This window comes from Sturnira hondurensis, unplaced genomic scaffold (assembly GCF_014824575.4).
Source record: "Sturnira hondurensis isolate 20B ecotype Veracruz unplaced genomic scaffold, ASM1482457v3 Scaffold0014302, whole genome shotgun sequence".
In the NCBI taxonomy this organism is placed as follows: Eukaryota; Metazoa; Chordata; class Mammalia; order Chiroptera; family Phyllostomidae; genus Sturnira; species Sturnira hondurensis.
This window is the reverse complement of record NW_028086933.1, coordinates 6,674,333-6,686,384: the sequence shown is the minus strand read 5'-3', so window position 1 is coordinate 6,686,384 and position 12,052 is coordinate 6,674,333. Positions and strand designations below refer to the sequence as shown.

The 12,052-nt window shown below is 42.8% G+C and overlaps 1 protein-coding gene across 21 annotated transcripts in view; it reads right to left on the bottom strand.

Moving 5' to 3' along the window:
* ANK3 (ankyrin 3) overlaps window positions 1–12,052 on the bottom strand; it is a 328,888-nt gene that overhangs the window by 133,231 nt on the left and 183,605 nt on the right. For all 21 annotated transcript variants that reach the window (XM_037062711.1, XM_037062709.1, XM_037062715.1 and 18 more), the window contains exons 14-17: window positions 11,279–11,476; window positions 9,306–9,404; window positions 8,919–9,017; window positions 2,156–2,353 (exon numbers count right to left, since the gene is read on the bottom strand). In XM_037062711.1, coding sequence (XP_036918606.1) covers window positions 2,156–2,353; window positions 8,919–9,017; window positions 9,306–9,404; window positions 11,279–11,476 — 594 coding nt within the window. The remainder of the gene's footprint in view (window positions 1–2,155; window positions 2,354–8,918; window positions 9,018–9,305; window positions 9,405–11,278; window positions 11,477–12,052) is intronic.

Below are 12,052 nucleotides of genomic sequence, written 5' to 3'. Positions count from 1 at the left end.
GAAGCAAAGATTTGCAAATGCTGTTATTCTAGACAGTTTCTTGGTTCTGTGAAATTCTTGGAAGTTCCTTAAGTACTTTAAGTGCTAATGGGAAGCCAGCTGATCTGCTCTTTAAAATTTCCCTGGAAGTATCTCTACGCATACGCACACACATACATATACACATACACACATGCGTGTATTTATATGAAGGTGGCTGATCGTTTTTTATGCATGTCATTTGTCTTCAGAATTGCCTTATTGATGTCCAGTCTACCAAGGCAAACATTGACAGATTCTTTCTAAAGTTTTTCAGCCTAAAAGTATTCTATGATTCTAAGGTGAATTCGAGACTGGATACAGATACACACACACACACATACACACCACTTTACTGGAATATTGTAAAGAAAAGAAAAAGTCAGTCACACCGTATTTTGGCATCAAACCTCCTGAAAATGTTAACCTGTGAACTGATTTTTAAGGTCTATGTTGCCTCCGGGAGGATGAGTGAGACACATTGTTCGGCTCACAAAAGGAAGTACACTCTAGTGGATGCCAGGATGTGTTTCCACTTGTGAAGGCCAGGTTCTCTGTCTCAGTTACATAAGTTGAATTTTTTCAGCAAACTCTTATAAGGCTATTTTATATCTCAATCCTGAACCTTAGAAAATTCAAAAGCTCAAACAAATCCTGATCATAATGACTATTTGAAATTGCTTCGTGATTCCCACTAATGCTGAGACATGCATTCCTAAAAGGGATGTTTAAAAAGATATGAGAAAAATCAACCTGATACACCAGAAAAAATAAAATGAGAGAGGCATTTGTTCTGTAATGGTCAAAAAGGATTTTCAAGGTACTGAAACGGCAAGAAAATTTTCCCTGGTCTCGTAGGTAAGCCTTTGGTCTTCAGAATGTTAAACTACAACCTTGGGGATTGGGACTGGTGCAGAGTGAACTTTTCCCCCCAAACTGTGCAAAGTCCAAAATGAATACGATTACTCATTTCTACTTAGAAGGTGCTGAATGTTATCTAGTTAATCCTCAGGACATTTCTGTGAGGCAAATACTGTGTTTATCTACCAGAGGATGGGCCTGAGGCTCAGAGAGCTCACATAACTCACCTAAATGACACATCTCTAGCAAGACTCAGATTCAGGATTTGAACCCTCTGTGATTCCAAAACATGGCCACAGATGTTTAAAAAATAATTAGACTACTTGTTATGTGTCGCCATAAAACTATTGGTGTTGAAATTCTAGTCCAGTATCTCAGCTAGAGCTGAGAAATGCCACGGTGGCGGCGTCACTGTCCGGCACAGCAAGGGCTAATGCCGGGGGGTCTGCAGTGTGCAGGATTTGGAGGCAATCGTGCAGGGGTTTGCGTTGTCAGACGACTTAGAAACACCTGCCCCGTGTATGGGGCAGATCTCCGACTCCCGTCAGAAGTAGTTAGCAAACCCTAATTCTCTGATACATACAACGTGGACTACACTTTCGCTTTGTTTCATGAAACTCTGGTACTTTCTTCACTGATAATAGGAATGTCAAACATGAGGATGGGAGTGTGGAGAATACTGGGAAGGGTCTCTACAAGCTGCCAGATTACATACTTAGACTAAATGTGTAAGCTAACAACCTCTCCGATCTATTGAATAAGATAGCTACTCTAGATTTCTGTTATTAAAATGAACTCTCTGAAGACAGCACTGTTCCCAATTTTCTCTTTGTAATCTAGGACTTAAACTGGGCCAGGAAAGGAGTAGGTGCCCAAAACATGTCTGTGGAATGAACCAACAGGCTGCCATTTACAACTTCTTACTTGCCGCATATTGGTGAGGTAACAGTGTTGCTCTCTGAATTAACACTATACCACAACTTCATGTTTTCAGGTAAACTCTGTGGACTTCATTTTCATGACTGTATGCTACTTAACTGTGTGACTTTGCGATTACTGACTTACTGTTCTCTCACTGTTGAAACAGATTGCTTCTGAGTTTTTACTATGTTAAATTACACTTTGGTAAACATCTCACACATGTTACTCATGTTGTGTAAACAATAATACACATTACATATTCTATCTGACCCAGATTTTCCGTGACTTCTTAATGACCTTCCTGGGAGGTGAGGTTTTGTTGTGTTGTATGCTTTGCAGAGAAAGAAAAAGTTACCTTATTGCTCAGATTCACGTTGGCATTTCTGCTGAGGAGCAGTGACACCATGTCCACGTGTCCTTCCTGAGCTGCAAGATGGACGGAAGCAATGCCTTGCCGGGTAACCGCGTTGGCATCAGCACCATACTCCAGCAGAGTTGTCGCTATGTCCATCTGGTTCTTTTTGGCAGCGATGTGCAGTGGCGTATAACCATTCTGTCAACACGAACCACTTGGTCACGGGCCCAGTGACAAGAGAAAAATGTGTGCAGTACATTTTCAAATCATCTGCCCCTTTTTCTAGTGATTTGTTTTTCATGGCCTAAAAACCATGATTACATAAGCCACGTTTGGTAAATTAAGCAGTGTCATTATTGTAGCGCCCTCATGTCTCCCACATCTGACCAGGGGAAATATATTTATGAACAGTTCAGTGTGAGAGGCAGACAGAGCACCACTGGTTTTACCAAAGGAACAGGGAGTTCCCTCATACAGGTAGTTATGTAGTAGGTGCTCAATAATCACTTGCTTTACCTAAGTGGGGTGAGAGGAAAACCTACCAGGAAGCAGCAAACGATACGGGGCATGTTCAGACCCATTATTCCACCTTGAAAATCCTTTTCCTGGCCATCTATTGCTTACAAGTTGAAATTTTCTTTACAAGTTGAAGTTTTTAATTTTTATAGTAGTCAAGATGCTATCATCTACCCCTGTTTGGTCCTCCGATTGCCTCTTTCACAAAACCCCAGTCTCTACGCTATGCTTTGGCTGCACCAGTCCCCAAAACAACATACAGCTCATGTTTCTGTCTTGCCTACTCTACCAAAGACACACTTTCCTAACATGCCCTCTCGGCCAGCATCCATCAATTGAAGATTTAGTTCAAGGGTCACTCCTTCCCGAAGTCTTTTACTTCCCCCTCCTCTCCTACACCTGTTCCCCAGATGACTGATTCCAGTTAAAGTCCTAGAGATATTTAGTGGCTCTCTTAGATACTTAGTAATACTTGTTATTATTTACAGATGTGTCTCCTCCTACTAAAATAGAAGTTTACTGGTGATCTCAGGAGGCTGCCGAATCGGACCTCTGCCAAGCATAAAAGATGTCAACAGCAGCTCCACCAGCTTTTGAACCTGTGAGAGGTGGGAGAGGAAAAGGAGATGATTTGAGGCAACTCTCAAAGCTGCATTCTAGTAGAGTCCACCTTCTCATACAAAGATAGCATACAGACAGGCCACCCAGGTCGCTTGTGAAGAGGTCCGGAACCATGACTTCAGAAGAGAGTCGGGAGAGAGAGAGAGCGAGCGAGATGCCGGGCAGGAAAAGCCTAGAGATTGTCCGACTGGAGAACACAAAAGCTCCTCTTCAGTTCCCAAGGAGCCTCAGCCGGACCAGAGTCCGTCGCTGCAGGTGATCCTCCCATGGGGGAGGAAGGTGAAGATGAAGATTTTGAAGAGGAGAGTGATGATGAGGACACTGCAGCCCTTCTCACAGAACTGGAAGGAGTAAAAAAAAGAAAGAGTGGAAGAGCAAGCCAGGAATGAACAGGAACAAAACGCCGAAGAAGAATGGATTCCTTTGGAAAACATTCTGAGTGGAAACCCTCTCTTTACTCTCACTGGCCTATCCCAGCCTCGGGACAACTTCAAAGTTAAAAGAAGGTGGGATGACGATGTTCCCTTCGAGAACTGTGCAGAAGGTGCAGACAATCAGAAGGAAGACAAGAGAGCTGCCAAGGATACGCTCTGATCTGCATTTCACAAAAAGTTCATGGAGAAATATATTGAATACTACAGTCTTATGTGCTTGAAGACTATAAACTGTAAACAATCACTGGCTTTATTTTGGTTAGTTTGGTTTCCCCTCCATTTAAATGGTAAGTATGCTTCCCTAATTTTAAGTTCCAAAAGCTATTTTTTTTTATTAATACCTCATTTTATTAATGACTTGAGAATGAGATTAACCCAGTTTCCAGTCATATGTTTTCTTTTTAATAATCTGGGAAAGATGATCTTCTTGTAATAAATGCTTTTCATAATGTAAAAAATTAAAAATAAAATACAAATTTATTGAAAGCATGTATTGTGTTATACTTGCCTTTATATCTCTAGTGTCTCATAATGACCACAGAATTCCTTGGAATTCGAGTCAAGCTTACTAGGGCTTTCAGAACACACTCTGACCCTCCTCTGGCTCGCCCTTAATGCTCAGAGGTACTGGCAACCAAACAGACAAATAATTGGACAAATTATTAATTGGCTGTGCCTCGGGAGCCTTCAAAGTCCTCTGCCCTGAGAAAGGAGAGTCCCTGTCTTAGGGGACTTGTTCTGGCTCACAGTCATTTACCAGAAAGGCACAATTACATCTTGACATGAACATGAATCTGACTATATAAAACATGCCAACAAAATTAGACTAATTTTTACAGACAAGGGGATTTAGAGAAAAAAATAGAATCCAAGAATTTGTATTTGGAAAGATGGTCTAAATCCAAACAATGGATCATTCTCAACCCTTCCAAGCCACACGGATGGGTCAGACACAACACAGAAGGCAGTGGGAGCTGCTGCCTGGACTGGCCAGCCTGCTGCGATTACTCGCATATTTACGTCATTGACATGTCCTAGTATGAGAGCATTTTTCACTTGACAAATACACCTTCTGTAATTGATTCTAGAGCAACAATTTAAGCTCTTGGGTATTAACCCATAGAAGTGAAAATGCCACTTCCAGACTCTTTTGAAACCAGCCTCTGTGTGCGACATGGGATGAGCCAGGGTAGAAGAGTTTATGTCTCTATTTTTAGTTTTGACCTATTGGCATCTGCAAATGCCAGCTGACCTGGGAAGAATTTGGTCCTCTGCTCAGACACACCCTTCAGCAACTAGATCACCTTCAGAAACTCGAGCTTTGAGCCGAGCCCAGCTCTGCAGTGAGTGACAGGAGGGGCTGAGCCGTCACCATCTCCACTCCAGCATTAAAAGGAAAATGCACAGAGCTGTGCTAACATGGAAAGTCTGATTAGTCAACAAGTCTAACACAGGCGAATTAGAGAGGTAGAGACGAGACAGCATCTAGCTTCTTCATACACATCTTGTCATTTTTTGTTGCTTTTGCTACAGATAGAATCTTCACATTGGCCACTTCTCAGGCCCAAAGGCAGATCAGTAGTCTCTGATATATCACAATCCTCTTGATTACTTCTAATTTCATTGAAAAAAAAATCCTACAATCTAAAAACATTTAGAGAGAAGCTCTGGCGTCTCTGTGCTACATACCAGTTTTAGACTCGCTCAGGAGCTTGCCTGTACTCCTTACCTGAGGTATAAAGCAAGGGGAAAATAAATCATGGTATTATTTTAGAAGGGAAAGTGAATTTTACAAGACTTTAAATAATAAACATATAGTTCATCTTGAGACCTATAAGACCTGTGGGATTTTCTAAATGTCCTTAGTTCTTTCTAGTTTCTAAAAAGTAAACTGATTCTTACTTGCCACACCAAAGGAGACAGATGCATTTATTGGAAGAGAAACAAAATAGTCAGAGATTCAACTGTAAAAAAGCATTAATCAATAATTTTCTTCTCGATGTAGATGACAAAGTATTTGCCATGTGTGCCTTTGCATTGCAAGATGAAAACAAAAAGAAATGTAATTTTACATCACTAGAATATATTTATATCACACTTTATATTTTTTCCCCAAGAATTTCATAGTCTCTGCTGATCCATACTAATAGGTATATTGTGCATTTTATGGAAGAGAAATCTGACAAAGAGTAAGGTAAGGCTCATTATCACCCCCATCCTGAGTGCCCAGGTGGTGTTCAAAACGAAGCCTGCCCTTCTTCGAAGTATCTGCCCCAGGACATAGGTCAGGCCGAAATGGATTATGGAAGCCCATCTACTTTTTAGGAACCCTCCATTCCACATTGCCTAAAATTCTGCCATGCTTCTAGGACAGGTGTGGCTGAGAAAAAGTTCTGTCAATCTCACAAAAGAGAAGAAAAGGTGAGAAGAAACATCACACCCTCTAAGAACCAAGAATGTGAATTAAGGAAGAGCTAACATTGTCACTGCCGTCATAGCCATATGCTAATCATGCCCTTGTCCTTCGTTTCTCACCACCGCCAGAATTCAGATATTCTTGAGCTCCTTGGAGTAAAGGAGGTTATTTGCCTACAGTCTATCCATTCTCCCTCCTTACTTAATTAATGGAACTATCACGTCATGTCCTGATGAAAACTACATTTCCCAGCTTCCCTTGCAGAAAGAAGTGGCCAGTGAGATGTAAAGACAAATGGCTGGGTGGGGCTTTCAGGAATACCCTATTGTCTGTCTTCCCTACTTGTTGTTTTGAAAGGGACCTGGCAGACTGAGCGACAGAAATCTCTGGAGAGAAAAAACAAAAGACTGCCTACCTCCTGACTGTTTATGAGAGAAGAAAAATGGGCTCCCAGTAGTTTAAACCACTGTGCTAGGTCTATTTCCTCGCAAATGAAGCGAGTCTCTAACTGATGAAACTGCCAGTGCTCAGGCAGTTTCATCAAAGGCTAAAGAAAGCTCCCAACCAGGACCCTGCCCCTGGCAGTGGGGGGAGTGGGAAATGCAGCCCTGACGGCCTCAAGGGGTCTCCGGGGCTCGGCTGGAGGCAGCTGTGCCGCGGGAACGGGAAGGAATGTCCCTTTAGAAGAGCCTGTGTTCAACGGACTGTGAAAGATGTGCCTCCGGCTAGGGCGCCGCTACAAAGAATCCCTTCAAGAGCTGCTTCTTAGCTCGTGGTCAGACTTGTTCTGCAGATACAAAACCATGACTACAAAGTCTTGGACAAATTTAGAGCTAAAACTTCAACTACAAACATATCATCTTAGTGACTTGTTTAAGAGTTATTTGTGGCTGTGAAGGTGGATTGGATTTATTTTGTTGCACGTGTTAGTTTATAGTGCTTGTTGATTCTAAACTGCTAGGCACTAGTTTGTGTCAAAATTATTGCTTCCGTGTGATAAATAAATAGTTCACTAATTAATTATTTACTGATTGTCTACAAAGAACTTGTGGTTTATTTTTAAAATACATTAAAAATTGGACCTGGCTTCAAGGGATAAATATGAACCAAAATGAAATGGACAGGCATTAAATTTCATTATAAATTTTTGCCATTTAAAAAATTGTGGTAAAATACACATAACATAAAATGTAAAATGTTTACATCGTTCTGCAACAATTACCACCATCCAGCTCCGAAATGACACTAAGTCCCTGTTTCCTCCCCGTCTCGGCCCCTGGCAACCAGCATTCCACTGTCTCTAAGTAAGTTGACATCATATACTATTTGTCCTTTTGTGTGACGGGCTTATTTTTCTTAGTCTTTGAGGTTCATCCATATTGTATCGTGTGCCAGAATTTCCTTCCTTCTTAGGGCTGAATAACACTCCTTTGTATGAATATTCTACACTTTGTTTGTCTAGCCATCCTTCCGTGGACACTTGGGTTGCCTCCCACCTTTTGGCTATTGTGAATAAATGCTGCTATTTTTCTTTTTTTTTTAAGATACAGTTTTCTAAAAATTCAAGGTGTGGCTTTTTATTAGAAAGAATGTTTGTCAGAGTTTGAAATTATGGGAGAAACGCTGTATTTAGATGCCAAGCAAGGCTGGGGGCTTGATTTTGAATTATAGATATCATGGGGTATAATTCTGGAGAGGATGGGGCAGGAAATGTTTGGGTAGGACATAAAAAGTCGTTCTGAGCCCTGGCTGGTGTGGCTCAGTGGATTGAGCGCTGGCCTGGGAACCAAAGGGTTGCCAGTTCGATTCCCAGTCAGGGCACATGCCTGTGTTTTGAGCCAGGTCCCCAGCGGTGGGTGTGTGAGAGGCAACTGCACATTGATATTTCTCTCGCTATCTCTCACCTTTCCCTTGTCTCTAAAAATAAATAAATAAAATATATTTTTTCAAAAATGTGGTTTTGAGGAGAAATTCCTGTTAAAGATAACATATTTTCTAAATGGAGAAGGGACCTAAAACTTGTTCTCTTAAAGTATCCAAAGTAATTTAAAACAGCCCAAGTTCACTGATCTGTGTATACAAGAGATTTGACCTGAACACCAAGTTTAAAGAGCACTACAGCTTCCCCAAAGTGGAAGGGGAAAACAAAGACATACAAAGCATTTTTTATAAGGATGCTAAAGTTCCTTCAACCAATGGTGTTTAGTGAGAGCAACGGACAGCAACAAGACTGTGGTTCGCATCGTTCCAACGATCTCTCCATCACAGCCGCCTGCTCAACAACAGAGAACTTGCTAAAGCAGCAGGATGCTATTTACCTGTCTTTCAATAAACTCTCCTTTCCCCATGACCCACCTCTCAAATCCAAATACCAGAGTGATAAGAAAGCCATATACTCTCTACACCTCTTCTCTCATAAATCTAGGCTGTCTACCACTCAAAAATGCCTTAACAATAAGAATAATGATTCTCTTTAGCAATATTAAAAACACACAAAGGTAACCTTCCAACTTGCTAAACAGTACTTCATTTTCTCCCCAGGCTCAGGATGTCCTGCCTTTTCAAGCAAAATCAATTGACAAGCAAATATTTATTGAGCATCTACAAGAGTTGACTAAGTAGCAGAAGGCACAGGTTTCCCAGGGTCTCACGTTTCTGTGATTTCTAGGTGGCATCTAAACTGGGCGGGCATTACAGATGATCCAAAAGTGGAAGCGGACATAGAGATGGATGGACACTGCCTACCAGTGTCCTCAGGCTGTGAGATTACAGGTACCTTTGCAGCCGCGTGAGGTGAGGCTCCTTGGTCCAAGAGCAGAAGGGCCACCTTCTGATTATCGTAGTGTGCAGCCACATGCAGTGGAGTTAGCCCGCTCTGAAAACACGTGCAGAAACAACAACCAGTGTCAACAGTGTCTTAACATTAGAGGCCTCGATTTAGGCGGCGGGATTAGATCGGATACAACACAGTGTGTCATGTACATCCCAGTTGCCACAACACTTGGACCTCAGCATTCACCTCCTATTTCCAAAGGGTTCTTTGTCCTAGGAGACTTACATATGGTTCGGTTATGACTCAGGTGGCTGTTAGTGGACATTAGCAAGTGCTTGTTCTGCTAGCATGGAAATGGCCTGTTACACAGGGTGGCTGATGACCTCCTACCTTCCCGGCAGCGTCTGGAGACGCACTCTTCTGTAGCAGGAGATTGGCTACTTCAAGCTTCCCATACTTTGCTGCCACATGAAGGGGAGTAAATCCTTTCTGAAAAAAAGAAACACAAAAATAATGCACGATAGAAATGACATGGAGGCATCGCTTTTCTGAAACTGATGAATTATTCCGATGATGAAGATCAGTTTAGCCTGCATTTGAGAACCACGACTAGTAGATAGCAGTTAGAGAGTCCCCTTACCAGTAAGGAAGAGCAGGATATTTCATTTTTTTCTATCTGCTGACTGAGCCACGACAGGCCACTAATGTTGGGACACAGCAGTCATCTGACCAAGATGAAGTTGGAGAGCTGGATCTGGGGCTTATTCTAGGGCCATTCTGGGATGTCACACTGTAGGAAGACTAGGCTCCAGAGTCCCAGGTGCCATTTGGATTTGGTGGGCTTGGGTGCATCCAGGGCAAGTCTGGGCCTCCCTTAACCTCAGACTGGAGCCTTTTTCTTCCCCTTCAGCCACTTCCACAGGGATACACATATCCTTGTTTGTTCCAGTCTTCAAGAGTAGGAACCAGAGATTCTCATACCTTAGGCGCCACAGGTGCCCTGAATAATGACACATGGTTCTAGCCCAATAGATATGTCGAGGTAGACACTGAGCTTGAGTGGCTAACTTCCCTTGCTCTCAACTCCTACAAGGATCTGGGTATCAAGCAGTCGATCAGCCAGCAATGGGTCCTAAGCATGAGACAGGGACTGCGGGGTCGTCAACAAATTTGACCTCGTGCCATTACTGCCAGCTAGAGCCAATGGCAGCCGACTCGGTGGGAGGACAGGGGCACTCAAAACCCCATCATCATTACGCTTCTTCATACCTTGAATGAGATCCAAGGACTCACATCTCAACTCTACTGAAGAGCCTTAAGAACCACAGGGGGTGAAGCTTGAGGTAGTCATTTTTTTCAGATACTTTGCCAAGTATTTGCAATTACTGTCATTATCTTGTGCATTGATTAGACATTAATGCTTCTTTTCTGAACCCAAATAAGAGAGGGTAACACCATTTATAGCTAAGATATGTTGTAAGCCAATTCATCTTCCTATCACACTTACAAGGTTTACATAGTATCATAAGAAAAATAAGCTCTAAATTTTGCATTCTGCGCCTACAGAGAGAGCATCTGTGTGGACGGTTATCATTCTAAGGCATCGAAATTGAGATTAAAAAAAAAAATCAGCCCTGGCTGGTGTAGCTCAGTGGATTAAGCACAGGCCTGCGAACCACATGATCATGGTTCGATTCCCAGTCAGGGCACATGCCTGGGTTGCAGGCCAGTTCCCAGCAGGGGACTCACGAGAGGCAACCATACATTGATATTTCTCTCCTTCTCTCCTTCCCTTCCCCTCTAAAAGACAAATAAATAAAATATTTAAAAAAATCAAACCATGAATCAGACAGGACAATAGTAATAAAAGAAACATCAACAATAAACAAAAGTAACCTAAGAAAAATTCTCCCGAGTTGAAAGTGTTATAAAAGTATCAACCAACTGAGCTTTGGTAATGCAGTTTGTATACGTGGTCTTAGCCAGAGAAATCTCTGGCTGTGCTTTTAAACCACCATTTAAATCTATCAAATAACATGCAAGAAATATCTGACTCTAGCTCTCAATAGGTTTTCATCAGAAAGTAATGTATTGAGTACCTTACGACAGACAAGCCAGACCCACAGACACACAGACACAGAGACTTACCCAAACTACCCTCCCGACCCCAGGGCTTTGCTGACCCTGCTCTGACCACCCTGGGATCCCGAGAGTAGGTGATGCTGTACAGCCTTTGTTCCCATTACGGGGGTTGTAAGGAGGATGTTTCTGGAGAACACAGCAGGAACTGTAAGGACACACTGGGAATTGTAAGGAGGATGTATGCGGGGTGCAGAGCAGGACCCCAACACTTGCTCGCATACCTTTGTTGTTATAGATAAAGATGCGCCGTGATCCAAAAGGAATGCGGCCACGTCCTCATGCCCTTCTCGGGCGGCCAGGTGGAGGGGGGTGTACCCAGAGGTGGTGGCTGCGTTTGGAGACGCTCCTTGCTGCAGCAGCTGCTGTACGATATCCGCCTTCCCCAGTCGGGCAGAAATGTGCAGTGGGGTTTGGTCATCCTAAATGGCAAGGCAGAAACGTGAGGCTGATGAACTGAGGAGAGGATGGTGTCGCTGTGAAACATTTAACCGAAACTGCTGGTATCGGAGGCTAAATCCAACACTTTCACTCAGCACTAAAGAGCATCTCATTTACCTTGTCTTCAAGGTTCAGACAGATGGAGATGATAGATCTAAGCTCCTTCATTACTCTTCTACTAAACTATTAGTATGGAAGTATGAAAGACAAATCTATCTATAAATTATCTACCACCTGCCGTACTTTATCAGACAGTTTTTAAAATCTAATGATTCCTTTTTTGGGAGATAAGGAAATGTACCCTGGTAAGCCTCAAGTACCTGGGAGGGAAGTTACACTTCCACCAGTTATTTCACTCATATGAAGTGAATGCTTTTATCGGTGCTGCCTTCCCACCGTCGATAGCTGATGGAGAGCAGGGCAGTACAGGGATGCATATAGGGTACTCCAGCAAAATGGCTCCTGGCCAAGAGGGGCCCTGGGGCCTGAAAGGCAGCCTGCCCACTGCTTGCCGAGTTGAAATCCTGGCTCAGGCTGCACCTGCTTCAGTGGAGGGG